Raw genomic sequence first — 27,988 nt, 5'->3', positions numbered from 1 at the left:
GGGTAAGACCAGGTTTTCCCCGGTCTTAATGTCGGCACTGCTCCATATTTACGCCACCCTTGTAACTGTGGGGCAGTGTCAAAATCAATAGGTGTTGCGGTGGAACGCCCACAACACCACCCATTGCCCGCCCCTTACGCACTAAGTATAACGCGAAAGGGTGCCTTATTCACAAGGCGGTGTTAAGCCACATTAAGTGGCTTAACACTGCCTTGTGAATAAGGTGAAGATCCTATCACCACCACCACGTCAATAAAAGTGACATTGTGGCGATAGGGGCTTGTAAATATGCCCCACAGTATTACGTGGGGTGATAGCTAGGGTCCGACTAAAGCTGAAATGCCAAAATCAGGGTATGATCTGGAGAGAAGCAACCTAGAATAGTATAATGCAGGACGGCACATTGTACAGATGGGTCTGGTGTACACACAATATTTATGCATACCTGCAAATAAACGTCCCCTGAAGCTTTAGGGTTCGGTATTGAGCACCCAAATCACACAGTGGTGTCATGTTGTTTTTTGTATTCGGGTCCTGGGTTCTCGGTCATCCGCCCCACCCATTCAGGTGAGGCGCATGGTTACCAATACGCTCCCCATTACCCCCTCATGGGTCCTGCCCGTCCCAGTCCTTACTACATGAGGCAGTCCTGCCTCCACCCAGCCAATCGAAACACCAGAAATCCAAAGGTCGAAGGTTACATAAGCCCCACCCACCCACCGCCACGCCTGTTTTTTTTTCTGCTCCGACGGCTGTCGGAACGCTGGTGCTCCCGGTTCCTGCCTCTGTTCCTGTTTGCTTCTGGATGGTTTGGCGTTGCCGTGAGTGTTTCTTTTGCATTTTTAAATGCTTCTGGTTATGGTATTTTCACATTTCTCCCGGCGCGGTCGCTCCGGTGTTCCGGTCGGCCACGCTCCTGTACTGGGGTCAGGATGCTCCCCGTTCATGTGCTGGGCTGGGGCGGGGAGCCCTCCTGGTGTTCAGGCCCCAGGTCGTTCCGGCGCTGGTGCTTTAGTGCAGCGTCCGGCCCCTGCAGCCATGTTCTTCATATGTGGCTGTGGGTGGAGACTACAGGGCTGCCCTTTTTTATTTATTTTCTGGTCTCACATATGAGATTGATGTTTGAGGGCAGTGTTTCAGGAGGTTGCTGGGCACTTCCTTTATTGGTGTGTTGGGAGTTTCCTGTGGGGTTTACTCCTTTGCTCGCCTTGTGTGAGGAGGCTTCCTATCCGGTGTATCCAAGGAACTATGGCTCGGTGGTATGTCTTATGCCTCTGGTGTCACAGGCTCTCACAAGACAAGGGTTCAAGTCCTGCCAATGCTGTTGAGGTGACTTGATATGTTTTCGTGCTGTGCTTTAAGAAAAAGTGCATTCTCTTTGTCCACTCAGCATGTTGTCCTGGAGCTGCAGGGGGGGTGTTCTTTTGCAGTTTTTCTTGGACTGTTTTGCGCTGTCTGCACTGCTGGTGCATGCGGCTCGACCTTCTTCTACTGTTGGTGGGGTCGTGGACATTTTCCCCTGTTGGGGTGTGCGTTCAGGGTTTGGTGGTCCATGGTCTGGTAGTGCTAGGTCTGCTCCCTGATTCATTATCTACTGCATCTGTTCCTGGTCCTGGCTCCCATTGGTCTTTCAGTACGGTTCTTCCTCCCGGGGCTTTGGTCGGGTTGGTGCAGCTGTGTCCCTTTCGGTTGTGCCCCTTGCAGTCCGGCATTCCCCTCTTCCTGGTGGGTGATTTTGGCTTCCCTGGGTTTGGGAGTCGCCTGTTTTTCACGTTCCCATCCATCCGGCTGATCAGAGGTTTGCGGTGGTTGTGTTCCGTTGCCTGTTTTCAGGTGTTTCCTTTCGGCCTCTCTCCTGCTCCTCAGGTTTTTTACACGGCGCTGGCTCCTGCTGTGGGGGTTTGCTGTCCTGGTTCCAGTTTCTGAGGTCATATTGGGTCTGGCCATTCCTCGTCTGGTTCCTGTTCGGGTGCTTTAGTTCCTCGGGACCGGTTTGTCGCTTTGCAGGGAGCTGTTTTCTCAGTGCTCGCTTCGGCGGCTCATATGCAATTATGTTGAGCGTTACTGGGGGGGGTTGGCATGGCCCCTGCGCAAGGATGACACGCATTTGGTGAGGCGTTCCATATATCCGGATCTGTTATCTGCCCTGTTGGATCTTCTGCGGGTCCTACTGGGTCACCCTCCTGCCCCGGCTCGAGGTTGGTTGTGGGTCTGGAGGGTGGTGGTTGCCTCCACGGCTGTGGTTCTTTGAGCTCACTGGCACCTCATGTCATTGGTGTTTCTTCTGATGACTCGTTGGGTCCTTTTTCATGCTGGTTACAGGGCACTGGTTCCTCTTTCCCCTGGTCTGGTGGCTTTGCTCTCCCGACCTGGTGTGGGGGGTGCATTTCTGCTTCCCTCTCTCCTCTTGTTGTCCTCGGATGCCTGTCCTTGGGTTGGGGGCTCCGTTGGGGTCCTTGGTGGCCGGCTTGTCTGTTCGGGCTGGCGCTCCGGTGGCACGTTGTTGTTTGGGCTTTCTTGGGGGGTCCCGGTACGTGTCTCTGTTCCTGCTAGCTTCCCTGTTTTGTGTCTGGGCGGCGACTTCTCTGTTGGCTTTCAGAGGGTCTTGAGTAACATCCCTGTTACGGTGGTTGGTTTCTTTAAAGGAATAGTACTCTAATTGTGCCTTCTTTTGGTGGCTTGGGCCACTTCCTCCCATCCTCTGTTTGGTGCTGTCTGGTGCTCGTTTCTGCAAGACATATCCTTTTATTGGGACAATGCGCGGGTGCTTGGGACTATGCGCTGGTGCTTGGAATGGCCCTGCGCTGGGATGTCTTGCTGATTCGTGGAGCATTCCCTCTGTCTGTTCCTCTGTTCCAGGTCCTTTTGTCTTTGGTTTGGGACTCTTGGTTCGGTCATGTTTGCTTCCCCTCCTGTTGCTCTTCTCCCCTGGTTTTTGTTCCGGGTTGTCTGTCCTTGGGGGTTGCTCTCTCGTTTCCTTGGCCTTCGGGTTTTCTGTATGCCTTCCCTCCCGGGGGTTCTGCGGAGGTTTGGGGGGTGTCGGTGTTGTTGGGTTGGCCTCGCTGTTTTTGGTTTCCGCTCCTGCTGTTGCTGGTGGGAGTTGGATTTGGCCAGCCACCCTTGCCTCCGTCTCTGCTTCTGGGTCCGCAGCTGTCTTTGCCCTATCTTTGACGCTTGCTTCTGACTGCCTGACTCTTGAGCAGCTGTCTTTAGCGTTCTTCTGTGGTGGCCTGTGGCATGTGTTGGTCGCGTTGGCCTTCCGCTCTTTGGAGCTGTGATGCATTTTGGGGCTCTTTTGTTTCCTGGTGCTCTTCTCTTGGTCGGAATCCGTGCTGGGGTTCCAGTTTCTGTACTGGATTCTCCAGCTTGGGTTTGATGTTGGGCTTTTTCCGCTTCCACTTTGTCTGCTCGTTGACGGCGGTTTGTGCTTATCGGGGCCTTGGGGCTTCCTCTGTGGTTGTTGCCCTTTGGTGAGTCGGCTTCTTCAGAGCTTTGTGCTTCGTTGTCCGGGCTCTCCTGTGCTTGATTCTTCTTTGGGCCTTGCCTGCTGTTTTGCATGGTCTGCGGTTGCCCCTTTCGTGTCCTTGTTAGTGGCGGACTTGTTGTGGTTGTCCACTGCCGTGTTTTTTTTTTTTGCTGGCCTTCACTTCCGCTTGTCGGTTGGGTGAGTTGTGTGCCTTGCTCGTTTTGTTTCCTTCTTTGCAGTTTCTGCTGGTTTGAGTTGTTTTGCGGCTTAATCCGGCTTTTCTGCCTGCTTCTTCGAGTTTCCTTTTGCGGCTGGAGGTGTTGCTTCCTGTTTTGCCTGCTGAGGGGGTTTCTCCTGTTCCCCTTCTTTGGGTGTTCGCAGGGCTCTTTTGTTTAGCCCCCAATGTTAACTGCAGTCTCGGGTTTCTCCTGCCCTGATTGTCTCCTGTGGGTTCTGTGTCTGCTTCCTATGCTGAGGTGGCGGGGTCTCTATCCAGGAGATTTGTGGGGCGGCCATTTGGCGGTCCAGTCACACTTTTGTGTGACATTCTCGGCTTGATGTTTTTCTTGCCTCTTCTGACGTTTTCTGTTGGCGTCTTGTACACTGTTGTTCGTTGATGCTTTATTGTTTAAAGTTTTGTACTTTTGCATGGATCCCTGGTGTCCTGCATTTTTTCTTCTTGGTTCTCTGCTTGTGAGTTCCTCACGTAGTAAGGACTGGGACGGGGAGGACCCATGAGGGGGTAATGTCTTATTACTTACCGGTAATCTTCATTACCCCGATTAGGGTCCTCCCCGACCCAGTCCTCTGCCCTCCCTCTCTCCTGCTGTGTTTGTGTCTGAGTCTTGTTGATAACAGGCATGACGGTGGGTGGGAGGGGCTTATGTAACCTTCGACCTTTGGATTTCTGGCGTTTTGATTGGCTGGGTGGAGGCAGGACTGCCTCACGTAGTAAGGACTGGGACGGGGAGGACCCTAATCGGGGTAATGAAGATTACCGGTAAGTAATAAGCCATTATCTGAGCCCATGCTAAGATGGCTGCTTGTGGTAGTCACAGGGAATTAGAGGTCTAGTATAAAATTAAAGTGAGAAAGCCACTTCTTCTTCTGTTTTGCCATGCAGCTCTCATTTTTGAGACCATCCAAGCGAGGGTTTGTCTCATCCTGGTAGCTTTGAGTGATAGATGTATAAAGTAGAGGGTGAATTGAGGTGATTTGGACTAACTTTCTCGACTCCATGAAATACATTTTTCTCCTAAAGTCGAGAACTGTAACAGTTCAGCAATGGGGGATGCAGAGGCACATGTAACTGCCTTGACTTAGACCAACTCCTCTCTATCCAATTGTTAAAAATAAATAATGAGACTGGGCTGAGTGGAATCTTCTTCTGGTGATCCCTGGAGTAGGCCGCATGCTTGCTTTTTAATATCCATGATATACTCTAGCACAGCGCCTTAAGATTTACCATGTGAATTTCACAATGTATACTGATGACACCCAAATCCATTTTAATCTAGAGAACAACGGAGCCTGGCAAACTGATGCTGAGAACTTTGAGCTTTAAATTAACAATATAAGAAGTGGATTAACCTGCCGAACTCCAGCAGTTTTCATAAAAAACAAATAAAAGTATTCTTTCCTCCAAATCGATCCGTGTGGAGCCGATGGGAGCACTGGAAAGGAAACCCCTTGACTTATGTATTGTCCTTTACTCGAGGCTGCTCTTGAAATACCATTTAGAATGTTTCGTCTTGCTTTTGCGTGAAGGCCCTATTTGTCCCCTTGGTGTTTGAGCTTTAACTTTGCTTAGCTATATCTCGGTTGCACGTAATGCCGAAAAATTATCATTATAGGATGTAATTTTAGTGTCTTTTTATTAAGCGACCACAGGAACCCCAGTTCTTTCACTTTTGACCAGCTATACGTCTTTACTTTCAGATGTGGGTAAAACACCGGCGTTTACCTCTGATGTTTACTATATTGTACAGTTCCTTTTCCTGAACCTTGCATGGTTTGGGTAAAGAACATTTTCTGAACGTGTTAAATTTTGGGTCCCCCGTTTTGAAGTGTATTTTCTGGCTTCTCATGTATTTCAATGTATGCGTTTTGTGTAATTGCCCCTCTTCTACCATCTAAGGGATGCAATAGAAATGCATTTTTACTGATAAACAGATCGGCCTTAGTATAATATCTGGCCCTCCTAGTAGATCAGGTAGTCACTGTATACCCAATGGTCCTAAACTTTTTAATGAATGTGACCACCTTGTGTAAAACCAAAAAAAAAACATTGGGCTCCACAGAACGACAAACATATTTTCTCAGATTATATCAAATTGGTGTATTGGAGGGGGGCGTGGCCTAGACAGCCAAGATAGCGGTCGAGCCTTAGGGTTGCTACCGTCGCCTGAGAATGATCTGTCGTAATCCTGCCTGACAACATTTTGTTTCCCTACCCTCGGTGTACCGGGGCTCCTTGTGGGGCCCTGCGGTGCCGAGCAAGCCTCCCTTCGAGTCTGTGCGAGGCCACAGTGTACGGGGGCTCATTGTGGGGCCCTCTGGTGCCAAGCCAGCTCCCCTTCAAGTCTGTGCAGGGCCACCGGTCTGATTGCTTGCATGGTTGAGGCCTGCTGGGCTGCCGGGTCTCTGCGGGGAAGTGCATTGCTGTGGACCGCTGGGCTCAGTGGAGTCGCCCCTCTCCTTCTTGGGCATAGGGAGGCCTGTGGCCTGACGGAGTGGAGCTCGACCAGAGGGAGGAGTTCCGGTCTGGGAGTGACACCTGCCTTGGCGAATCCTGGTGGGGCTCAGTGGCGGTCTGGGTGGCGATAGGCCGAGTGAGCCTGGCTGGTGCCACGATAAGGAGATAGCCTAGGAGCTGGCCGCCCGGTAGACGGTGAGGGCCCTCCCCTTCATCTGCCTGCAGTGGAGAGGCCATGAAGACTCCCAGGGGCACCCGAAGAAGCCAGCCCGGGGACCAGGGGAGTGAATGGCACCTGAGGTGAAGGCCGCGCATTACCCCGTATTAGCCCTCCTAGGCGGAAGGTCCTCGTCTCCCCATCTCTGCCTGCACACGTGTGGTGTTGTAGGTATACCCAGGGGTGGGAGGGAACCCACGGTGAGGAGGCCTGTGTGGAGGGCGGGTAGGAAGGACAAGAAGTGGAGGTGGCTGCGGAGGCCTGGAGTGGTTGGAAGTGCAGAATGGCCTCCTACCCGAGGACTAAGTTGTGGACCTGAGGTGAGGAGCTTGGGCCCGGTAAGTGGGCAGATGTCAGGCTGTGCCTCCGGGGTACCGGGGGTGGCGAGGTGCTCCTGAAGGTGAAGGCCAGTGATGGTGGACTAGGCGGGAGTCCTCCTGTCTAACATCCTTCCTCCCATCTCCTGTCTCATCCCCAGTGTCTGCTCTCCAGGGAATTACTGTCTGGTGGTCTTGGCGGTAAGTGGCTCTCCCCACCCCTTCCTCCCCAGGCTGCCCTGAGCCCTGGCCTGGAGGTACTCTTGCTCTCTTCCTGCTAGACCTATTCTATTTCTGGCCCTTGAGGATGGGGCGGGGAAGGGTCAGCCGCAAATCCTGGCCCAGATGAAAATAGATCAGTACACAGTCCCGCCGACTGCTCCCCAGAAGCTTGGAGAGGGTCTGATGGATCGGATGTCTGACTCGGCGCAGCGTGGGCTGTGGACCTAGATGTGGTCCTTAAGCCAATACAGGACTCCAGGGATGCTGTGGAGTCCAAGGTGGATGGTCTCCGGGTGGATCTCTCCCTGCTGCGTCAGGATCTTCGTAATGTGGTGGACAGGACTACGGAGTTGTGACCAGTGTCTCCTCTGCTGAGGACGAATTTTCAGCGCTCAAAAGCCAGATGTCCAAGCTGGCTTGCTAGCTTGCTAACAGAGCGGGCGGAGGACGCTGAAAACAGGTTGCGGTGTAACAGCCTTAGACTTATTGGCCTACCTGAATCTCTGGAGCAGCGGGCCTTGCCGTGCTGCTGGAGGACCGGTTCAAAACATGGGTGCCCGAAAATAAGCGGTCTCTTTTTTTGTCATTGAAAGGGCGCACCACTCCTCGATGCCGAGGCCTCTGTGATTCTGAAGGTGCTCAACTTCAAGGACCAAGACGTGATATTACAAGAGGCCCTCACCCACACTGATCGACGGTTCGACAACTCAAAGGTTCTCCTGTTCCCTGATTATACAAAGGCGGTACAACAGCGGTGGCACGCCTTCGCAGAAACTCTGTGCACTAGACCTGTGCTACATGCTTCTGATTCCCACCAGATTAAAGTATTTTTCCAATCTCGCACTCTCTTCTTCGGCACACCGGATGAGGCTAGGGAATGGGCAACTGAGCGGTGGTTGCTGCAGATACACCCCCCCCCCCGCCCCGCCCCGAGCCACTCCGATCTGGGAGCACAAAGGGGCATACTGGATCGCTTCCCCGATCTCGGGAATCCTGGGTCAAGCATGGGGTTGATGAGGGCTCTGGCTCAGCTCAGGAAGAACTTACCTTGAATCCAGCCTCCCCGAGGGAGGTTGAGATCCTCTTGAATACTACAATGATTTATCGCGCTGCAGAGATGGATCTGGGCACCTTCTCCCAACTTGCCAGAACGCCATGACTCGGATGTTCACTCTCCACCCACATTGATGGTTCTGTCTGGGGAGGGCCAGGAGGGACTGACAGAGAGGATTGCTGGGCTCTACCTCCCCCCATCTCCCTGCGGGGGTCCTGGCCTGAGCGACTCTCTTCCCGTTCCTAATGTTTCTTCTGTTGGTTACTGAGGGTCAGTGTCATTTCCATGTGGTTTAATTCAGTTGTCAAGTGCTAGATCCTATTGTATGAGCGCCTACAGATCACGAAGGTTTCTCTCCCCTCCACCCCCACCCCCCCACCCTAGTCCCTTAGTTAGAGGTTTTTTGTCATTCAGTTAGGGCGACAGATGCTTTCTGGGGTGAAGTGTGGGGTGGGGAGGGGTATTGAGGAGTGGATGTTTCAGTTGAGCCTGGTTTGTTTCCTTAAATGTTCTGTCTTAACAGTGTTTTTAGGTCGAGGACTCCGTTGCTCTGCTGTAAGCAGTGGGGCGGAGCTCCGAAGATTTAATGTTTTTAGTAAGGGGGCTTGAACCCGCCTCTCTTCTCCATTGGCTGGCCTAGTAAATGCTGGCCAGCCATTGGAGGAGAGGGGCGTCACTCGGTCCAAGCCCCGTCTTTTTCGGATTCGGGGGCGTTTTTTTAAGCTTCTGTCTTGTTTTCTTTCTCTCCTCTTCCAATTGACTGGAATCTTACCTTCCAGCCAATGGGAAGAGGAGCGAAAGAAAACCACGCCCCGAATGTGAAAATGACCGTGCTTTCTCCGAGGCATTCCTGCCAAAGCCTCGGCGAAACGTGGTGGTGTTTCCTGCGCTGCTCAGCTCCCCCTTCCCTTCTGCTGAGGTAGAGTCGCATTTTTCATTTAATTATACTGCCCAGCTCTCCTCCATCCCACTCTCGCCTCCCCCCTTCCCTCTGCCGTAGCTCTCCTCCATCCCGCTCTGGACTCGCCTCCCCCCCTTCCCTCTGCCGCTCCCCGGGCCCCCACCCCTCCCTCCCTCGCCAGAGGCCATGCTGCCTCGGCATTTTTTTCTTTTCAAAGTATTCGGGTTAGAACCGAGAAATCCCAGTGCCAGTCAATGCGTTCTGCTGATCGACCTTGCCCCCTCTCCGTATTATGCCCGCAGCCGTCTGTACACACACTGGGACCTACACCCGCATACTTGAATCGATTCGTGTCCGCAGCCTGCGTGTCCGCCTCCAGGCCTGAGCCTGGCTTTTAGAGGGAGTACAACCACCGTTCCTATCCAGCCCCGGCAGCTATGCCTGCTGCTCGAGGGTTCTGAATGAGGCCCCTCTGCGGTACTGTAGGGTGGATGCTGGAGTCACTCACAGGATATAGTTTTGCCCAAATGATCAGAGGGCGGAGGCTAGTGGGGAATGGACGTTATTTTTTTTCAATGTTGAAACCTCTCACGGGCTTCGAACGCGAACTACTAACGTTCATCTCCTGCAGTCAGTGAGCTAAGGGAAATGGGACCCGGATGCAGGAAGTAGAAGTTGGAGCTGCTGGAGTGGAGCTCAATCCTTTATCGTTTGAAGACAAGAGCGCCGGGAGAGCTTTAGGCACAGTTAGTCCGAAGGCAGTTTAAACAGTAACACGGTGAAAGGACACCCGTGACTGGACGTTGCCGTGCCCTATTTGTACAGCCATGACTGGAAAATGCGTGCGGGACGTGGAGCGGTACCACCCTAGTACAGGAGTTAGAAAATCTGACGTGTGCCGACTGTGGAGCTAAAGGTATGTGTAAGCTGTACAACTTGTCCAGCCTTGGACATTTTGACCGTAGTTTAGAGTTCCCTCCGTCTTCTCCTTCGGAACAGAGAACCGATGATCCCTTAGGACATCTCTTAACCCAGATCACAAATTACCGGAGTAACCGCCACTGCCACAACCACCCTCCCTCCGCCCCCAATCACCTTACTCTTCAGCAATCGCTTCCATAGCCTCCTGTTATCGATCCTCACCAAGATCCCAAAAGAATTCGTAAAAAAAAGTGCTCCACATCTGGCACCGAGACCTCAGCGTCACCCCGCCCTCCTCAAAGGTCTTCAACAGTTCCTAGTGGAAAATCGCAACTAAACAGACTCAAGAGCAGATGGCTTTCTCATCAGCACTGACTGAATCCTTATGGCACCATCTATTTACAGAGATAGGCTACACTAAGGTGCTGTCGGCACCTACGTTCATTTGCCTTCCCAACCCGAAGTACAAGACCCCGTTAGCAACAGCAGTGCCCCGTGCCCGGTGCTTGCTCCCCTGGCTGTGCTTTCTCCCCTGGCTGTGCTTTCTCCCCTGGCTGTGCTTTCTCCCCTGGCTGTGCTTGCTCCCCTACCCCCCTGGCTGCGCTTGCTCCCCTGGCTGTGCTTGCTCCACTGGCTGAGTTTTTGAACCGGCTTACACAGTGGCCTCAGTTGCTATTTTTCTGCGCCTCAATGAGATGGTTTGTTTTTTCCATGAAAATCCAGATACTGGAAAGATGAGAACAAACTCCTAAACCCTGTGCAGGTTGACACCTTACATTTTGCTTTGCTGGATCTCTTTAGGACAGCTAAAGTTGCTTCTGCATCACCCCCTCAAGGGGTGGTGGGCATGTTCTGGCAGTTTTGGCAATTCTGACCGCTCCCAATAACGCTGCGCCTCCATGAACTGTGGCCCTGGTGCCCAAGAAGTCAAAGCCTGCCAAGGCACGCCAGTCATTCTTTAATCAGAGCCTCCTTTGGCGCCAGCACAGATTCCGTCCATTAGGTAGTCTCTACAACACTGCCCTCAAAGCCATCATTGTTGGAGGAAATCATTTTAATGATGTACCCTTGGCAGAACAACTTCCTAGGGCTCAGAGTTTCACATCGAACGCAGAATTGTAAGGCTTTTACTTAGAGGCTCCTGCAATACATGAAGATAATTAGGGCTGCACAGAGTGTCGTTTTTTGGAGGCATTCTCCTTAAATGAGTGAGGGTTACTTTTTTTTATCTAAATATACAAAATGTGAGTGGCCTGGGCACTTCGCTTGAAGGAAACTTTCTTCATCACGGTGGTCCCCTTCTGAAGTTTCCTTTTTTACAACTGTGTTACAAAAAGCAGCCCAAGTGTTGGAAATGACCTCACCTTTAGCAGAAGTGAAGTCAAACACATTGACTGAGATTTTGCCACCCTCCACCTCAGTGGTGGACACCGTGCTTTCATTTAACAATGTTGTTTAGTCATAGCTTCATGAGAGAAACCCTTCTCAGGCCCAGTGGTCCACAGGCACATAACCAGATGCCAACGGCCTACTCTGTGTGACCCACAAGTATTGACTTCTCACCCGTACCTGGAAAGTTGAGTAGTGTAAGCTTCTTCAAAACAAAACCCAATTGGCTTTCCTATGACACCCCCAGCAGAGAGTCAATTACAATTTACTCCAGGGGCTGCAAGTATTTTCTTCCAGTAGCCTAGCTTTCCACACTGCAAATGCAAACTGCAATATTGTCTTATATGTACACACCCTGTGGGAACTGCCAAAGCTTACCAGGTCATACAAAGAAGCAGTTTCTGGTTTGGTCAATGACCTCTTGAATGCCTCTCAGCAGATTCTAAAATGGGACCTGAACCCTGCAGCTCAATCCATGGCTCCCCTTGCTCCCCTGGCTGTGCTTGCTCCCCTGGCTGTGCTTGCTCCCCTGGCTGTGCTTGCTCCCCTGCCCCCTGGCTGTGCTTGCTGCCCTGCCCCCGCTTGCTCCCCTGGCTGTGCTTGCTCCCCTGCCTGTGCTTGCTCCCCTGCCTGTGCTTGCTCCCCTGCCTGTGCTTGCTCCCCTGCCCCCGCTTACTCTCCTGCCCCCGCTTGCTCCCCTGCCCCGCTTGCTCCCCTGCCCCCGCTTGCTCCCCTGCCCCATGGCTGTGCTTGCTCCCCTGCCCCCTGGCTGTGCTTGCTCCCCTGCCCCCTGGCTGTGCTTGCTCCCCTGCCCCCTGGCTGTGCTTGCTCCCCTGCCCCCTGGCTGTGCTTGCTCTCCGGTGTGTGTGTGTGTGGCTCTGGGTGTGTGTGTGTGGCTGTGTAGATAACTTTTTTTGTAGGTGGCTCTGTATGTGGGTAGCTCTGTGTGTGGGTGGCTCTATGTGAATGACTGTGTGGGTGGCTCTGTATGTGTGTGTGTGTGTGTGTGTGTCTGTGTGGGTGTAAATGCAATAGGTGATGCATATGCGAGCGATTAAGCTATTGGCATTGTAAATGACAATGCTATTTATTTAACGATTAAGCTATTGGCAATGTAAATGACAATGCTATTTATTTATGATTTAAAAAAAAAAAGTCATAAGCAATGCCAATAGCTCTACCTTTAATAATGGCGAGACCATTGCATTGTAAATGCTTGTTTACTTTTAGATTGATTACGGCAAACAAGTCAGATCACAGTTGCTAGTTATGTATGGCATTGCACTGCAGGCCCTCAGGTAATCATGTCTCACTCCGCTTTGGGTGGGGGCTGTCCTTTATTCTTGCAGCTATGTCATGAACCCCCCTGGGATAACGGTACTTTCCTAGAATGTGAATGGCCTCCTGGACCGCATTAACCGTTCTGCAATGTTACGGTATATCAAGCAACACAGGCCAGCGGCCGTCTTCTTGCAGGAGACCCACCTATTAGGTTTAAATTGCCCCTTTCTGGGCCGCTTTATCTATGACAGGGTTTTCCACTCCGGTTTTACATGTGGTTTTAGAGGAGTCACCATATTGTGGCATAAATCTCTTCCCCTAGCCATCACAGCGCAGCACACGGACACTCAGGGATGCTATGTGGGTATTGAAGGCTGTTTGGAAGCGAGGAATTATAATTTTGTAACCTTTTATGTCCCACCAACCCTGCTGCATCTCTCCTTGCAATCGCTGAGATCCTTCGTCTTGACTCTTTCCCCAGGGCATTACGGTGATTGGAGGAGATTTTAATGCGCTCCCTGATCCAGTCCTGGATTCCTCATCCGCTCCATATTCAGCCAGGCGTTCCCGATTGGTGTGCTTGTCCTCGGGGGCAGATTCACTGGGCCTCTGCGATGCATGGCACTCTTGACATCCCACCAAATGAGCCTACACTCATCAATCTGCGGTGCATGCAGCAGAATCCCACATAGACTTGCTGTGCTTACTGGTGGCATAGACTTGCTGTTCTTACTGGCAGCATAGACTTGCTGTGCTTACTGGCGGCAGATCATCTCTTGGTTCAATCTGTGTACATTCTCCTGCGTGGTATTTCTGATCATGCTCTGCTTTTGTTGTCATAGGAAACTTAGCCCACCGTCCTACGCCCTGTTTGGATGTTCATTGCATGGTATTTGCAAAGCTCTGAATTCGAGGCCTTTGTTGAGGAGGAATTACAACAGTTCTTTTAACTCAACGTAGGGTCAGTGGCCTCTGCATCGCACTGTGAGTGGCTAGTAAGCCGTCCTTGAGAGGCCACATTACAGGACATGTTCGTCAAGCTGAGGCACTCTGTGTGGCGTGCCTTACTGACCTGGAATCTCAGATATGACTGGAGGCTATCCTCCGCCACCGTAATACCGAGCATTACCGTCGTCTCCTAGCCTAGCCCGCACATGTTTCCTTAGAGGAAGCCAGGCATGGTGGAGAGCCTCTACGCAGAGGATATATTCCTCTGGCGATGAATCAGATACATTATTGTTCTGGATTATGACATGCTGTATCTCTGACCGAGTGATTCTAGTGATTCGGGACTTGTTGGGATGTCCCCAGAAGGATCTTACCGTAATTACTCAGACCGTTGCTGAATTCTGTCAGGGCCTATATTTGCTATGTCTCCCGCCAGAGGAAATTGCAAATTCTCTCCTGGACAGTATACCACTGCTGACTATACCCAATATCTTGGCCCGAGAGGTGGGCCAAGTCCTGATGCTGGAGGAGGTGAGCTCTGCGGTGTCTGGGTTGCAGGTCGGAAAGACGGCTGGGCCTAATGGGTATCCCATTGAATATTACAAGCACTTCCTTGAAATGTTATGCCCCTATCATCTAAACTTTTATACAGCCACTCTGCAGCAGGGGTCCTTTCCACCCGAATTAGATTGTGCCACTATCATCGTCCTGCCCATGGAGAGTCTCCCTTGGACCAATGTTCCACCTATCACCCGATTTAGCTGATTAACACTGATTTAAGATCTAGGCAAAAGTATTAGCTATTCAGCTAGGCCGTGCCTTTCCACATCTGGTTCACTCAGATCAGTGCTGATTTATGTTGGGGCGCAGCAAGCACCATTGTATTAGGAGGTTCCATGCCGCGCTGTCTCAAGCACGAGACATCGATGTCACACTGGCTCTCTTGCTAGTTGACTCCACCAAGTGTTCAATACTGTGTCCTAGGATTTTATGGATGGAGTCCTTTGCCGGGTCAGTCTGGGATAGGGGTTGGTTCCATTGAACGGTCTGTCTTTTTTACCATGTCCCGACTGCTCAAGTTAGTGTAAATTTATTTTTTCTCCTGCATTCCCTATAGAATGCGGTATGCGCCAGTGGTGTCCATTGTCCCCACTGCTATTCGCTTTGGTGATAGACCTCCTGGCACTGCTTATATGCTGCGATGCCCAGGTTTGGGGCGGGTGGTGGGGGAATGGTCTTGAAGATCGCATAGCGCTATATGTGCGGATGATATGCTTTTGTTCTTGAAGGATCTCAAGCGCTCTGGGCCCCGTTGTCTGACACTTCTTCGGCAATATGGTGTGGCGCCTGGGCTCCGGGTTAATGAAGGCAAGTCCTGCATAGTGGAGGTAAAGGAGGCCCATCTGGGGCAGGTTTGGTGTCCCAGTATTCCTACCTGGCATAATTCTTTCAAGTATCTGGGGGGTCTTGTGTCCCCTCTCAAAGATTTGGCCTGGGCCCTTAACTCCCGGAAGTTGGATCTGCGGCTTGATCTCGGCCGATGCGCCGACCTGCCATTAAACCCCATAGGGCGCCCTGCCTTATTTAAAATGGTATGCCTGCAGCGCTAGTTGTATATTCTGGGTAACTATCCCTATCCCATCCCCTGCAAATGGTTTCACTTCTTGACTACTAAGATCACTAACTTTGTGTGGGCCGGTGGTAGGCACAAGGTGGCATTTCAGTCAGTGCGCAGGTCCCCCTTTGATGGTGGCCTTGGTCTATCGGATATCTACCTATACTACCACGCAGCACACTTTGTGCCGGTTAATGACTGGTTCACGGGGGTGGGATGATCCGGTGTATCTGCTTGAAAATGAATTTGTTGGGAATAAATGGCCTGCTTGATCTTTTGATCGGAGCGAGTTTACCTGATACACTGCCTTCTTGCACGCGGGTGTCCCTCATCTGTTGGTGGGCGGCCCTCAGCTCAATGGCTGAGATCACCGCCTCACCTGTTTACGGCGGGGAACATGGCTTAGTCAGCTGTCGACCATGGAGGGTTTTATCCCCTGGGACCGTATGGGGATCTCATTCCTGCAAGATGTTTATAAGGGAGGGAGCATTATGTAATTTCAGGAGTTAAAGGTTCAATATCACCTGTCTAACTAGCAGTTCTTTCGGTACCTCCAATTGCGCTATGCCTTGCAGGCCAACGAGCTCCTGAAGACTCGTTGCCGGAATTCAGTCCGTTGGAAGCAAAGGTTTTCCTCAGCCAGCTGGGTAAAGGGACAACTTCTGTGACTGGTGATCCATGCCGCTGATGGCGTTGAGAAGGCCCGGCAGAGATGGGTGTCCTGGGTTGGAGACTTGGATGAAGAGGAATGGAGGAAGGTTTGTATGGCGCCTTAGTAGTTGGCGATTTCATCACGGCTGTGTATGATTCCATATAACTACTTGCATGCCACGTATCTCACCCGCGGCGCTTACAGCACTTGCTCCCCGATGTGCAAGCGTTGTGCGCACGATGCTCGCTTCCTGCTGCAGATTTTTTCCATGTGGCCTGGGAGTGTCAGATGCTAAGGTCCTTTTGGGAGGGGGTGGGTCAAGTACTTTTCTCTGTCCAAGGCTACACCCTGGAGCTAACGCCTCGCACTGCACTATTGGGGCTAATGGAGGAGGTAGGGGCCCTAGAGTTGAGCGTGTTTTTCCGGGGATGGCCTGTTAGTCGCCACACCTGGATGTGGCCTGTGCATAAATGCAGCCTAAGCTGCTGACTGTTAGAAGCTGGCACACGGGGTGGACTGGTGCGTCATCAGGAGAAAACGATCTTTGAGGCTCGTGGCTGCCCTAACAAGCATGAACGCATATCGGGATAATTGTGTAGGTAATATGGTGTGTTGATATGACTGTATAATGTTATGTTATATTGATGATTGGGATTGCTGTAATGAGATGCATATGCGTCAACCAATCTCTGCACTATTTCACTGTGTCCTGCCGCAAATTTCTTAATAAAGTCGGTTAAAAAGAAATTGGTGACTTTGCAGATACTTAGCAATTCAAACATAGCAGTTATCCCTTTTAAAAATGCAGCTTGGACTTAGTGAAATGTAAAGGTATCTACAGTGTGATCCTTTATACAAAATTGGGGTCGGAAGGACTTTGAGAGTTAATCCCTCCCCTATTTGTTTATTTATTTATACAGTTTTATATAGCGCGAACATGATCCCGAAGGATATCAGAGTGCTTTACAATTGGAGGGAAGGAAGGTAATAAATGCAGTACTGGCATCCAATAAGAATATAAAACAGAACAGTTACAAACAAAAGGGGTCAATAGAGAATAAAACAATAACTAGTACATCGCGAACTAGGAGGGGAGCAAATGATAAGTAAAGAAGAGTGGCACCCAACGCAGGTCTTAAAGTTGTAAGTCCAGTACCTTAGACAAGATGCTCCAAACCCATTTAAGGTAAGAACTTGTTCATAAGGAATCTTTTAGCGTCCAATTTGAAAGCAACCGTGGAGTTGATTCTGATTCTGCGTACTTCCGGTGGGAGAGAGTTCCAGATCTTCGGGGAAGAGCAGTAGAAAGCTTGTGACATGTTCTCTTGATGAGTTCCCTATACGAGTGGAAATTGACATTGCTCTTCAAATACTTGTAGCTTGTACACATCCTCTGCAGGTTGTTCTACACTTGTGACATATTGGTTACAAATTTTAAGTAGATAAAACATTTTGACCTATCTTTTTTTTACCTACATTTTAAAAGGTGGCCCCATAAGATGATTTTTCTATCTGTTACCATATAAATAAACCTCACCTCGTCTAAGGAAGTTGCAGCTACAGTGCATACAGATGTATTTTGTGAGAGCAATGGAAACAGTGATTTGATGTCTTTTAGTGTCCTATGAGTGTTTAATGTACAGAGCGTGAATGATTAGGAAACTATTTTTGATGCAGTTTGGGCTTCATTGCTTAAATTTTCCGAATGCTTTACCTTTACTTAACCTTTCACGTCTGTGAAATACTAGCTTTTCTTTTCATAGCACTGCTTGTTCTTGGTTTCCTGCATTTCTAGCTGTTTAATAGCATTTCTTTTTCAGCTATAGTAATAGCTTACGTGCTTGATTTGAAAACGTAATAAGAATTCTAAAGCAAAAAAGCGATTGGTAATACGTGCTTTGGTCACAGAGAAACTGAAAGGTTGTTGTGCCAGGAGTCTGTGACTTGGGAGATGCTACGTTTAAGTTGGTTTTTGTTCGGTTCACGTTTTCAAACCATTAATGCACGCTTTGTGCCTGAAACTAAATTAATTCAGAAAAGGGGGTGGTGATGAACAGAGTGTCTGAATTAAGCAGACCACTCTTACCCAGTCCAAAGATCAGGGCTTGATCCATCACCGTTATTTAGCTCACTGCCCCATCCCAGCTCAGAACCTGGCTATATGCAAATTAGTCTGTCCCTGGCCCAGTGCATCATGGGAACAGGGCAGACCAAACTACCAAGCCAATTCTTCACCAGAAAGGAGACAAGCTACCGGGGACCGGTTTCTGGCATTTCAGCCTCGTCGGCCCGGCTTGCTTGAATCCTGATGGAGCAGTGAGCAAGGGACTCATGTCTGAGTATACCCTGCCACACCTATAGTGGCCAAAATCGATTCAGAAAAGGGGGTGGTGATGAACAGAGTGTCTGAATTAAGCAGACCACTCTTACCCAGTCCAAAGATCAGGGCTTGATCCATCACCGTTATTTAGCTCACTGCCCCATCCCAGCTCAGAACCTGGCTATATGCAAATTAGTCTGTCCCTGGCCCAGTGCATCATGGGAACAGGGCAGACCAAACTACCAAGCCAATTCTTCACCAGAAAGGAGACAAGCTACCGGGGACCGGTTTCTGGCATTTCAGCCTCGTCGGCCCGGCTTGCTTGAATCCTGATGGAGCAGTGAGCAAGGGACTCATGTCTGAGTATACCCTGCCACACCTATAGTGGCCAAAATCGATTCAGAAAAGGGGGTGGTGATGAACAGAGTGTCTGAATTAAGCAGACCACTCTTACCCAGTCCAAAGATCAGGGCTTGATCCATCACCGTTATTTAGCTCACTGCCCCATCCCAGCTCAGAACCTGGCTATATGCAAATTAGTCTGTCCCTGGCCCAGTGCATCATGGGAACAGGGCAGACCAAACTACCAAGCCAATTCTTCACCAGAAAGGAGACAAGCTACCGGGGACCGGTTTCTGGCATTTCAGCCTCGTCGGCCCGGCTTGCTTGAATCCTGATGGAGCAGTGAGCAAGGGACTCATGTCTGAGTATACCCTGCCACACCTATAGTGGCCAAAATCGATTCAAGCAAGCCGGGCCGACGACGCCCGAAATGTCAGAAACCGGTCCCCGGAAGCTTGTTTCCTTCCCAGTATAAGAATTGGCTTGGTAGTTTGGTTTGCCCTGTTCCCATCATGCACTGGGACAGGAACAGACTAATTTGCATATAGCCAAGTTCTGAGCTGGGATGGTGCAGTGAGCTAAAAAACGGTGATGGATCAAGCCCTGATCTTTGGACTGGGTAAGAGTGGTCTGCTTAATTCAGGCACTCTGTTCATCACCACCCCCTTTTCTGAATCATTTTGTCCACCATAAGCGTGGAAGGGTATACTCAGATGTGAGTCCCTTGCTCATTGCACCATCAGGATTCAAGCAAGCCGGGCCGACGACGCCTGAAATGGCAGAAACCGGTCCCCGGAAGCTTGTTTCCTTCCCAGTATAAGAATTGGCTTGGTAGTTTGGTTTGCCCTGTTCCCATCATGCACTGGGACAGGAACAGAATAATTTGCATATAGCCAAGTTCTGAGCTGGGATGGTGCAGTGAGCTAAAAAACGGTGATGGATCAAGCCCTGATCTTTGGACTGGGTAAGAGTGGTCTGCTTAATTCAGGCACTCTGTTCATCACCACCCCCTTTTCTGAATCATTTTGTCCACCATAAGCGTGGAAGGGTATACTCAGATGTGAGTCCCTTGCTCATTGCACCATTAGGATTCAAGCAAGCCGGGCCGACGACGCCTGAAATGGCAGAAACCGGTCCCCGGAAGCTTGTTTCCTTCCCAGTATAAGAATTGGCTTGGTAGTTTGGTTTGCCCTGTTCCCATCATGTACTGGGACAGGAACAGACTAATTTGCATATAGCCAAGTTCTGAGCTGGGATGGTGCAGTGAGCTAAAAAACGGTGATGGATCAAGCCCTGATCTTTGGACTGGGTAAGAGTGGTCTGCTTAATTCAGGCACTCTGTTCATCACACCCCCTTTTCTGAATCATTTTGTCCACCATAAGCGTGGAAGGGTATACTCAGATGTGAGTCCCTTGCTCATTGCACCATCAGGATTCAAGCAAGCCGGGCCGACGACGCCTGAAATGGCAGAAACCGGTCCCCGGAAGCTTGTTTCCTTCCCAGTATAAGAATTGGCTTGGTAGTTTGGTTTGCCCTGTTCCCATCATGCACTGGGACAGGAACAGACTAATTTGCATATAGCCACGTTCTGAGCTGGGATGGTGCAGTGAGCTAAAAAACGGTGATGGATCAAGCCCTGATCTTTGGACTGGGTAAGAGTGGTCTGCTTAATTCAGGCACTCTGTTCATCACCACCCCCTTTTCTGAATCATTTTGTCCACCATAAGCGTGGAAGGGTATACTCAGATGTGAGTCCCTTGCTCATTGCACCATCAGGATTCAAGCAAGCCGGGCCGACGACGCCTGAAATGGCAGAAACCGGTCCCCGGAAGCTTGTTTCCTTCCCAGTATAAGAATTGGCTTGGTAGTTTGGTTTGCCCTGTTCCCATCATGCACTGGGACAGGAACAGACTAATTTGCATATAGCCAAGTTCTGAGCTGGGATGGTGCAGTGAGCTAAAAAACAGTGATGGATCAAGCCCTGATCTTTGGACTGGGTAAGAGTGGTCTGCTTAATTCAGGCACTCTGTTCATCACCACCCCCTTTTCTGAAACTAAATTAAAACACTACTTAAGGAAGTCGTTGAGGGCATATTTCATAAAATGTACTGTATACATGTTATGTTATGTTAAAATGTCTTATAAAGCGCACTTACACCGATTGGTTTCTTGGTGCCGAACCTAAGGTGATGCTGAAACCCCGTATATTTAGTTGTCTGCAGAATCTAGTTATAAGCTAGGGTGAAGAGCCAAGTCTTAGCAGCCTACGGAATCTAGAAAATTCAGTGCAGGTTCTTATGTCTAAAGGAAGAGTGTTCCAGAAGTTATGTTATGTTATGTTATGTTATGTTATATTTATGCTTCTATAGCGCACGGCCACTCCATTTGGAGCATCCCGGCGCTTTTTCGAAGGTACCCACCAGAAGAGGGAGAAACATAACACTGAAGGGACATGCAACACACCTATAAAACAGCAGCAGCGGACTATGGGAAAAGCCATGTTTTAAGGGCCTTTCGGAAGGACAGCAGGCTAGAAGCCTGTCTTAAAGAAATCGGGAGGTCATTCCAAGCACGAGGAGCTAGATAACGGAAGGACCGACCTCCTGCTCTGGCGCGCTTGACAATGGGAACCTTCACTTTGGATAGCGCAGCAGATCTAAGAGATCTAGAGGGCTGATACCAAGACACACGTTTAGAAATATATTTAGGACCAATACCATGTAAGGCCTTGAAGGTCGTAGTCAGAGTTTTAAAAAGAATCCTTTTATCAATCGGGAGCCAATGTAAGGTAGAGAGAAGAGCAGTGGCTCTGGCTCTTCTTGGGAGGCCGAAGACCGCTCGGGCTGCAGAGTTCTGAGCAACTTGAAGACGCCTGACCAGGTATTTGGGAAGCCCCAAAAATAAAACATTGGCGTAATCCAGTCTGGAGCCAACCAGTGCCTGGACGATAATTTTCCTGTGCTCGATGGATACTAAAGGTAAAAATTTGCGTAGCATCCGAAGGATGCCAAAACATTTCCCAGTGAGAGAGGAAATGTGTGGACCAAAAGATAGGTCGCTGTCAATGATCACTCCCAGATTTTTGGCCTTCTGGGATGAACTAACGGGGGGGGACATATCCTGCGGCCACCAGGGTTTCCAATCCGGCTCAGCGATACACCCAAAAAAGAGCAGCTCCGACTTGTCGGAGTTGCATTTCAGTCCATGATGTCCTAACCACTCGAAAACCGCACTCAGACAACCTCTGACCTGATCGTCGTTAAACAGACCATTCCTGTTGCTCACAAACAGGAGCTGGGTGTCGTCGGCATAAGTGACAATCCGGGCGCCGAAAGACTCCGCGACCACTGCCAGAGGAGCCATAAAGATGTTAAAAAGGAGGGGGCTCAAGATGGATCCTTAGGGAACCCCCACTTCTAGCAGCGGCATCTCGGCGGAGTAAGGAGGAGCCCAGATTGTCTGCCGGCGGTCGGCTAAGAAGGATTTAAGCCACCTCCACACCGTTCCCTGCAGGCCAAAGTCCCAGAGTCTAGTAAGGAGAAGCGCATGGGGAACGGTGTCGAACGCCGCCGACAGGTCAAGCATGACCAATGCCGCCTTTCTTCCAGCATCCAACTCCTCCCGGATGGCGTCTGTGACTTCGAGGAGCGCAGTTTCCGTGCTGAAATTCGCACGGAAACCGGATTGGGTGTTATGCAACAGATCATTTTCCTCGATGAAGTTAGATATTGATCTGTGGACAAACCTCTCCGTCACTTTCGCTAGAGCTGGGAGTAAGGAAATAGGTCTGTAGTTGGCATGGACTAGAGGGTCGAATGCAGGTTTTTTCAGGAGTGGCAGGATCATGGCGCTCTTCCAGGCCTTTGGAACTACCCCGGATGAGAGTGACATATTTAAAATAGGGTTGACCAAATCATTCAGCACAGGTGCCAAGTACGCTAAACACTTTGCCGGGCACGGATCCTGTGGAGATCCAGATTTAAGGTTGGACAGGATGTCAAAAGAGCTTGCATGATCCAGTGGGGGAAAATCACACAGCAGAGGACCATGAACAGACATGGGACACCCCAGGCTCACAGGTTGCTACTGGAAAGTGGAAGAGAGGGAATCTTGAATAGTAGTAATTTTCTGTACAAAGTATACAGCCAGATCCCTCAACCAGGATTCAGAGTGCGTATGAATAGGGGTATAAGCAGAGGAGGAAGTGAAGTCTTTTACCACCCTAAAAAGTTCTTTACTGGAATGCTCCGCCTCATTTATTCTAGATTCCAAGTAAGCTTTTTTTCCAGCCCAGATTGATTTATGGTAGACTCTAGTCAGTGTCTTAACATTCTGCCTTTCTGAATGATCGTAAGATCGTCTCCAAGCTCTTTCAGCTTTTTTAAGATCTTGTCTAGCTTTTTTTAGCTGCGGAGTAAACCATGGGGCAGATATCCTTTTATTGGCAGAGTTCTGTGTCTTGGTCGGGATCGAACTCTCAAGACACTCTAAGAGCCATTGATGGAAAAAAGCGGTATAGTCCTCTACATTGTCAGATGTAGGACAAGGAAAGTTGATTAGGGTGTTTGATAGCATCTCTCTAGTGAACAGATGGAAAGATTTAGAGAGATGCTTTGACGACCCCACTAATTTGGACCGTGTTAAAACCATAATAGGGAGGGAAAAGGAAATAAGAAAGTGGTCCGACCACAAAACTGGCACGGGAAGATCTACCCCAATAGGGAGAGTAGAGAAGATCTGGTCCAGCGTGTGGCCCTTCTCATGGGACGGTCCTACCACGTATGGAGCTAATCCGAGCACAGAAGTGATATCCAATAGTTTTTGGGTATCTGGATCTGAGCTAACATCCATATGAATGTTTAGATCACCTAACAGGAGGCAGTGATTAGATCTGAGGCAAGGAGTCGAAAGGGCTGCCTGTAATTCTTCTAAAAACGGCCCCACCGAGCCTGGTGGTCTGTAGACAAGAATCCCTGTACAAGCCTGGGAGGACGAGAGCTGAAGGGTGAAGCCGAGGGCTTCGCTGCCCTGGATATTGTCAACAGGAAAGGTGCGGCATGCTATGCTCTTCTTTACTATGATCGCCACTCCACCACCTCTACCAGACGATCTGTCTTTCCTAAATATATTGTAGGCGGGAGGTATGGCATTAGCCAAATCGGGGGCAGACAAATCAGACAGCCAAGTCTCTGTCAGGAATAAGCAGGAAATCTTAGAATCCTGTAATAGATTCCAAATATCCATAATATGGCGAGGTAGGGATCTGGTATTAAGCAATAAACATTGATAGTTCAAGGGTGTACTAACCGTAGAAGATTGATTGCGTTCAGGAAGGCGCCAGCCACAGTAGCTACAGAAGTTGGGTGCCAATACTGCAAACCTGCAGCCACCTATTTGTTTCTGTTTTTAGGACGGAATGGTTAGAATGTTCTTGTGGGCGGAGCGTAAGCTACGTGCAAGTAAATATTTCTGAACAAGTCTGGATATACATTTTGGGCTAGCACCATGCAGGGTTTTAAAAATAAGGCAACCGACTTTAAATGCACATCTTTGTGAGATGGGAAGCCAATGTAGCTCTTTCATAGTGGGAGAGATGTGTTCCCATCTGGGTTGAAGGGATATCAACCTGGCTGCCTGGTTCTGTACCATCTGCAATCTTTTGGTGAGATAGAGCGGGATGCCAATGTATAGAGAATTGGCATAATCCAGGTGTGATATCACCATGGCTAGGACCACCTGGATTAAGGCTTCCCGAATGAGTAATCTCTTAATCTTCCTTATTTTCCTCAATTGAAAGAAACAGGTGGACGTTACTGCGCCTATCTGAGATTTCATGGCGAGGTCGCTACTGATGATCACTCCCAGGCTTTTGGCTGAGGAAGAAGGGTTAGGCGGGGAGCCTAGTTCACTTGGCCAAAACTGTGCGTTCCCGGGGTTCAGGGGACCACCTATCGGGATCACTTCTGTTTTGTCTGGGTTTAATTTTAACTGGTTGTTAATCATCCAGTCTCGGATGTGTAGCATTGTTGCCTGGAATTCAGATATCAAATCAGGTGAATTATTGATAGAAAACACCAGTTGCAGATCATCTGCATAATTATGTGCATACCTTCCTATTTTTCAGGGAGTGAAATATGGAAAGAAGGTAAAGATTGAATAAGTGAGTGGACAACGAGGAGCCCTGAGGTACTCCGCATGTTGTTGCTATTTTAGGTGCAGGGAACTAGGAGAGTCGCACTGACTGAGTACGTTCCTCGAGAAATTACTTAATCCAGCTGGACGCCACCCCCTTGATGCCGACCGCCCTGACGCGGTCGATCAGGATGCCATGATCGACCGTGTCAAATGGCGCGGACAGGTCCAGCAGCACCAAGGCCTGGGGGGAGCCCTTATTGGCTTCCTTTCTAAGCGTATCCAGTACAGTGAGTATTACTGCCTCGGTAGAATGGGCTGGGTGGAACCCCGCTTGGTTAGGATCGAGGTAATCAGACTGCTTAATAAAAGCACAGACATTTGGCCACGTGAGATTCCAATATTTTGGCCAAATAAGGGAGCAGGGAGATTAAATTCATGCATCCCATGTTATAACAGCAGGTAGGGCTTTACTAAAATTACCCCGCCTTCTGCACACGTTAAATAAGTAGTAGCATTAATTTTACCGTTCAAATGCCCTTTGGAAACCTAAGACGTCTGCTTCAAATGTTTTATTTTCCCTCCTCAGATCAACATCTCCACTCAGTTGCGCACTGGATTTGGAAAAGCAAAATCTTCCTCTCCCTCGCCGTTGCCTGTCGTATCTAAACCCAATAGTAAAGCAAGAGCAGCCGCACACGTGCTTTCAGCAAAGCCTCCCTTCAGAAACACAAGCACAACAAAGGATCCGCAGCGGAGGCCTGTCCCAGTGGCCATTGCGCGTGCGAAGAAACCCATCTCAACTTTCACTGGACAGAGCAGCTCCTCCGACGACGAAAGCAGCGAATCATCCGAGAACATCGCGTGACCTGGACTTATTATTTACATAAAGAGTGTCTGTGCGAGGGCACGCTGTATATTCTTGTGTTCACGGGTGCACTGCCTTGTACATAATTATTGCATAACCATGGACGCTTTTGAGGCAAACATTGCAAAAAAACACTCTAGCTCCTATGTCATCTAAGGTGCGACTTATTAATTGTGCTGATAAAGCAACAAAAAAACAATAACTATATCAGATTATTATAATCCTTAGAAGAAACCATTGTGGTATTTTCTTCCTTTTGTCATCAGCAATTGTCCAGTTAGAAAATACATCATCGAATGGTCTTCGTTTTCAACTTTTGTACTTCACCTTGTTCTAATTTCACCTTGTTAGGTTTTTTTTACAAATGCACTTTCCTTAAATTATTGCAAGCTATTTATTTCCACAAACTTTTTAACTCTGATTCATTTGTCTAAATAATAAAAAAAAATGCGGCTTGAGAGTTGTAAATAAAATATTTTTAACACAAGTTGTAGCTAGTCGTTTGTTTGGATCAACTTGCAACGTGCTAATGTTAGAGCCGTATTTACTATTGTTGTCTAAAAAGTACTGACTTTCAGCTTACAACAACATTTCACCTCCCCCCCACCACCCCACCGCCCCTGTGCTAAAAAACAAATGGGCATTTTAGTAACTGTAAGAGAAAAAAGAAAATAAGTCACGCTTGCTGTCTTCCACAAATAGATTTAATTGAGGCAATAATCATTACATTCTCCTTGAGCTCCTTTCAACAAAGTAGCTAATTGTGGAGGCAGTTTATTTTATGTTTTTTATTGTTTTGTAGTGATACACAGCCAATGGGATGGCTCGAAATGCCCACAGATGGATGGGGACTGGAGGAATGTACACCGACTCGATCACAAGCTTGATGTATGCAGAATTGATCTTGGGTACTTTAAGTCTGCCTCGGAATGAAGAAATGTAGGTAGTCCTGAAGGGTTGGGGATTGCAAATGCAGCAGTTCCTTTCACCCTCAAATTGTGTATGTTCTGTTGGATGGAGCGAGAGACCATACGCGTCTGTTCGAGTGGGGTAGGAGGAGCAGTTTAGGCAGGTAAGCCAGTGTACAGTGGGTTGTTTGCGAGGCAGATGGTTCTGAACTCAGCCCTTTGCAACATCGACAACTCAGACATGATCTGATCAGCTCTACTTCGGCCAAAAATGGGTTTGGCAACAATGCACTTGCTGTTTGGACCTTTCATTACATTATAGGTTTCGTTCTGCCGAAAACTCAATTTCAGCGAGCACGGAAATTATTCAATTTTCTGCCTTCCTCTGGATGTTCTCAGACATATTGTAGATGACAGTGGGTGTGTTCTTTTGGTCAGACAGCGAGACTGGATGTTGTAGTAATTAATTTTTTACATATGCTTCTTCGCTTGAGGAAGAAGGTGTGCATTCTCTGAATGTCCAAGACTCAGTGTTAATTTTTTGGATCAAGATGGCAGTGTTTTGGCATTCAGAGAACTCGTTACTCTTTTTTTCTGCTAAGTGTGCTATGAAGTTCTCCTTCCCACTAGGATTTGGTGAATTATGGCAGTTATCTCAGTACTGGATGATACAGCAGAAATACAGATGCTAGCAGGCAATCCTGGACCATCCGAGGATCCAGAGAGATAGCTGTAGGTAGACTTATAAACACTTTCTAAAGATTTACCACTTAGGTTTTAAAATGCTGGTGTACACCTAGGAGGGGTACTCGGAACCACATATTCCGGTGACCTTTGCCTTTAATTATCTTTCATAGATTGTGGTAAAAAAGAAATCTGAAACAAAGGCATATCCTGTCTACTCTCCATAAAAAGAAGGTAGAAGTTAAGTGGACCTCCACCCTTTACATTAGTCTTTAACAAGCTGTTCCACAAAAGAGTGCAATTAAATGGAGCGCAACATAGACTAGAGACTTTTTGGGATGGAGGGACTGCTGCTCTTCCTAGATTCTATGGGGAACAAACTTTGTGTGTGTTTATGTAAATAAAGGCGTAATGGTGAAGTATTCTATTCACCTATTTGTTTAGTGACGCCATAAATGGCAGGAACCTACAGAGGAAATTCAAATTGCAGTCTACCTCCTGCTTCCTTAAGCTCATAACTCAAACTACTCAATGGTCCTAGCCCCCAAATTACCTTCCAACAATGCAAAATGTTATCAAGGCCCTGATTAAAACAGAATAGCAGCATGTTGAGAAAACGTCCTGCTGTCCAAAGCCCATGCAAATTGGGTTCACCTATAGGAGTACATTTATTTTTATTCCATTATATAGACTGGGCCATATAGTTCACGAGCCAGCAACGAATCCATAGAGGTCGGAAGACAAAAATCATCACTTTTTCAAAGTTATAAGCAAACAAGGGTGTGATTTGAGGGATTGTGATGTAGGTTCAAGTAAGTAGGGCTGCACATGCAGTCTGGAATCTAAAAATGTTGTTCAGACAGTGCCTGCCAAGATCCAAGATGGCTAAGTTTCTTGGTATCTCCTAAGCCAACCCCCTATTTTACCATCTGCTGTGTTCTCCCAAGGGAATTTGGAACCTGCTGAGCATCTGAGAAGAGGCAAATGAGAGCAATACATTTGGTGTGAGGACCTTTAGTGCCCTTTCCTATCGTCCATGTGATGGTTAGCAAAGA

At 48.9% G+C, this 27,988-nt stretch overlaps 1 protein-coding gene across 1 annotated transcript in view; it reads left to right on the top strand.

Annotated features, from left to right (window-relative positions):
• The window catches only part of LOC144812334 (NAD-dependent protein deacetylase sirtuin-3-like), a 401,094-nt gene extending 375,266 nt beyond the window's left edge, over positions 1-25,828 (top strand). Inside the window, exon 8 of the mRNA XM_078673929.1 lies at positions 25,063-25,828. Coding sequence (XP_078530055.1) covers positions 25,063-25,341 — 279 coding nt within the window. The 3' untranslated portion in view covers positions 25,342-25,828. The remainder of the gene's footprint in view (positions 1-25,062) is intronic.
• The last annotated feature ends 2,160 nt before the right edge of the window (positions 25,829-27,988 follow it).

The sequence above is a fragment of the Lissotriton helveticus genome, chromosome 1_1, assembly GCF_964261635.1.
Source record: "Lissotriton helveticus chromosome 1_1, aLisHel1.1, whole genome shotgun sequence".
In the NCBI taxonomy this organism is placed as follows: domain Eukaryota; kingdom Metazoa; phylum Chordata; class Amphibia; order Caudata; family Salamandridae; genus Lissotriton; species Lissotriton helveticus.
The sequence above is the reverse complement of the archived record's forward strand: the minus strand, read 5'-3'. Positions and strand labels throughout refer to the sequence as shown.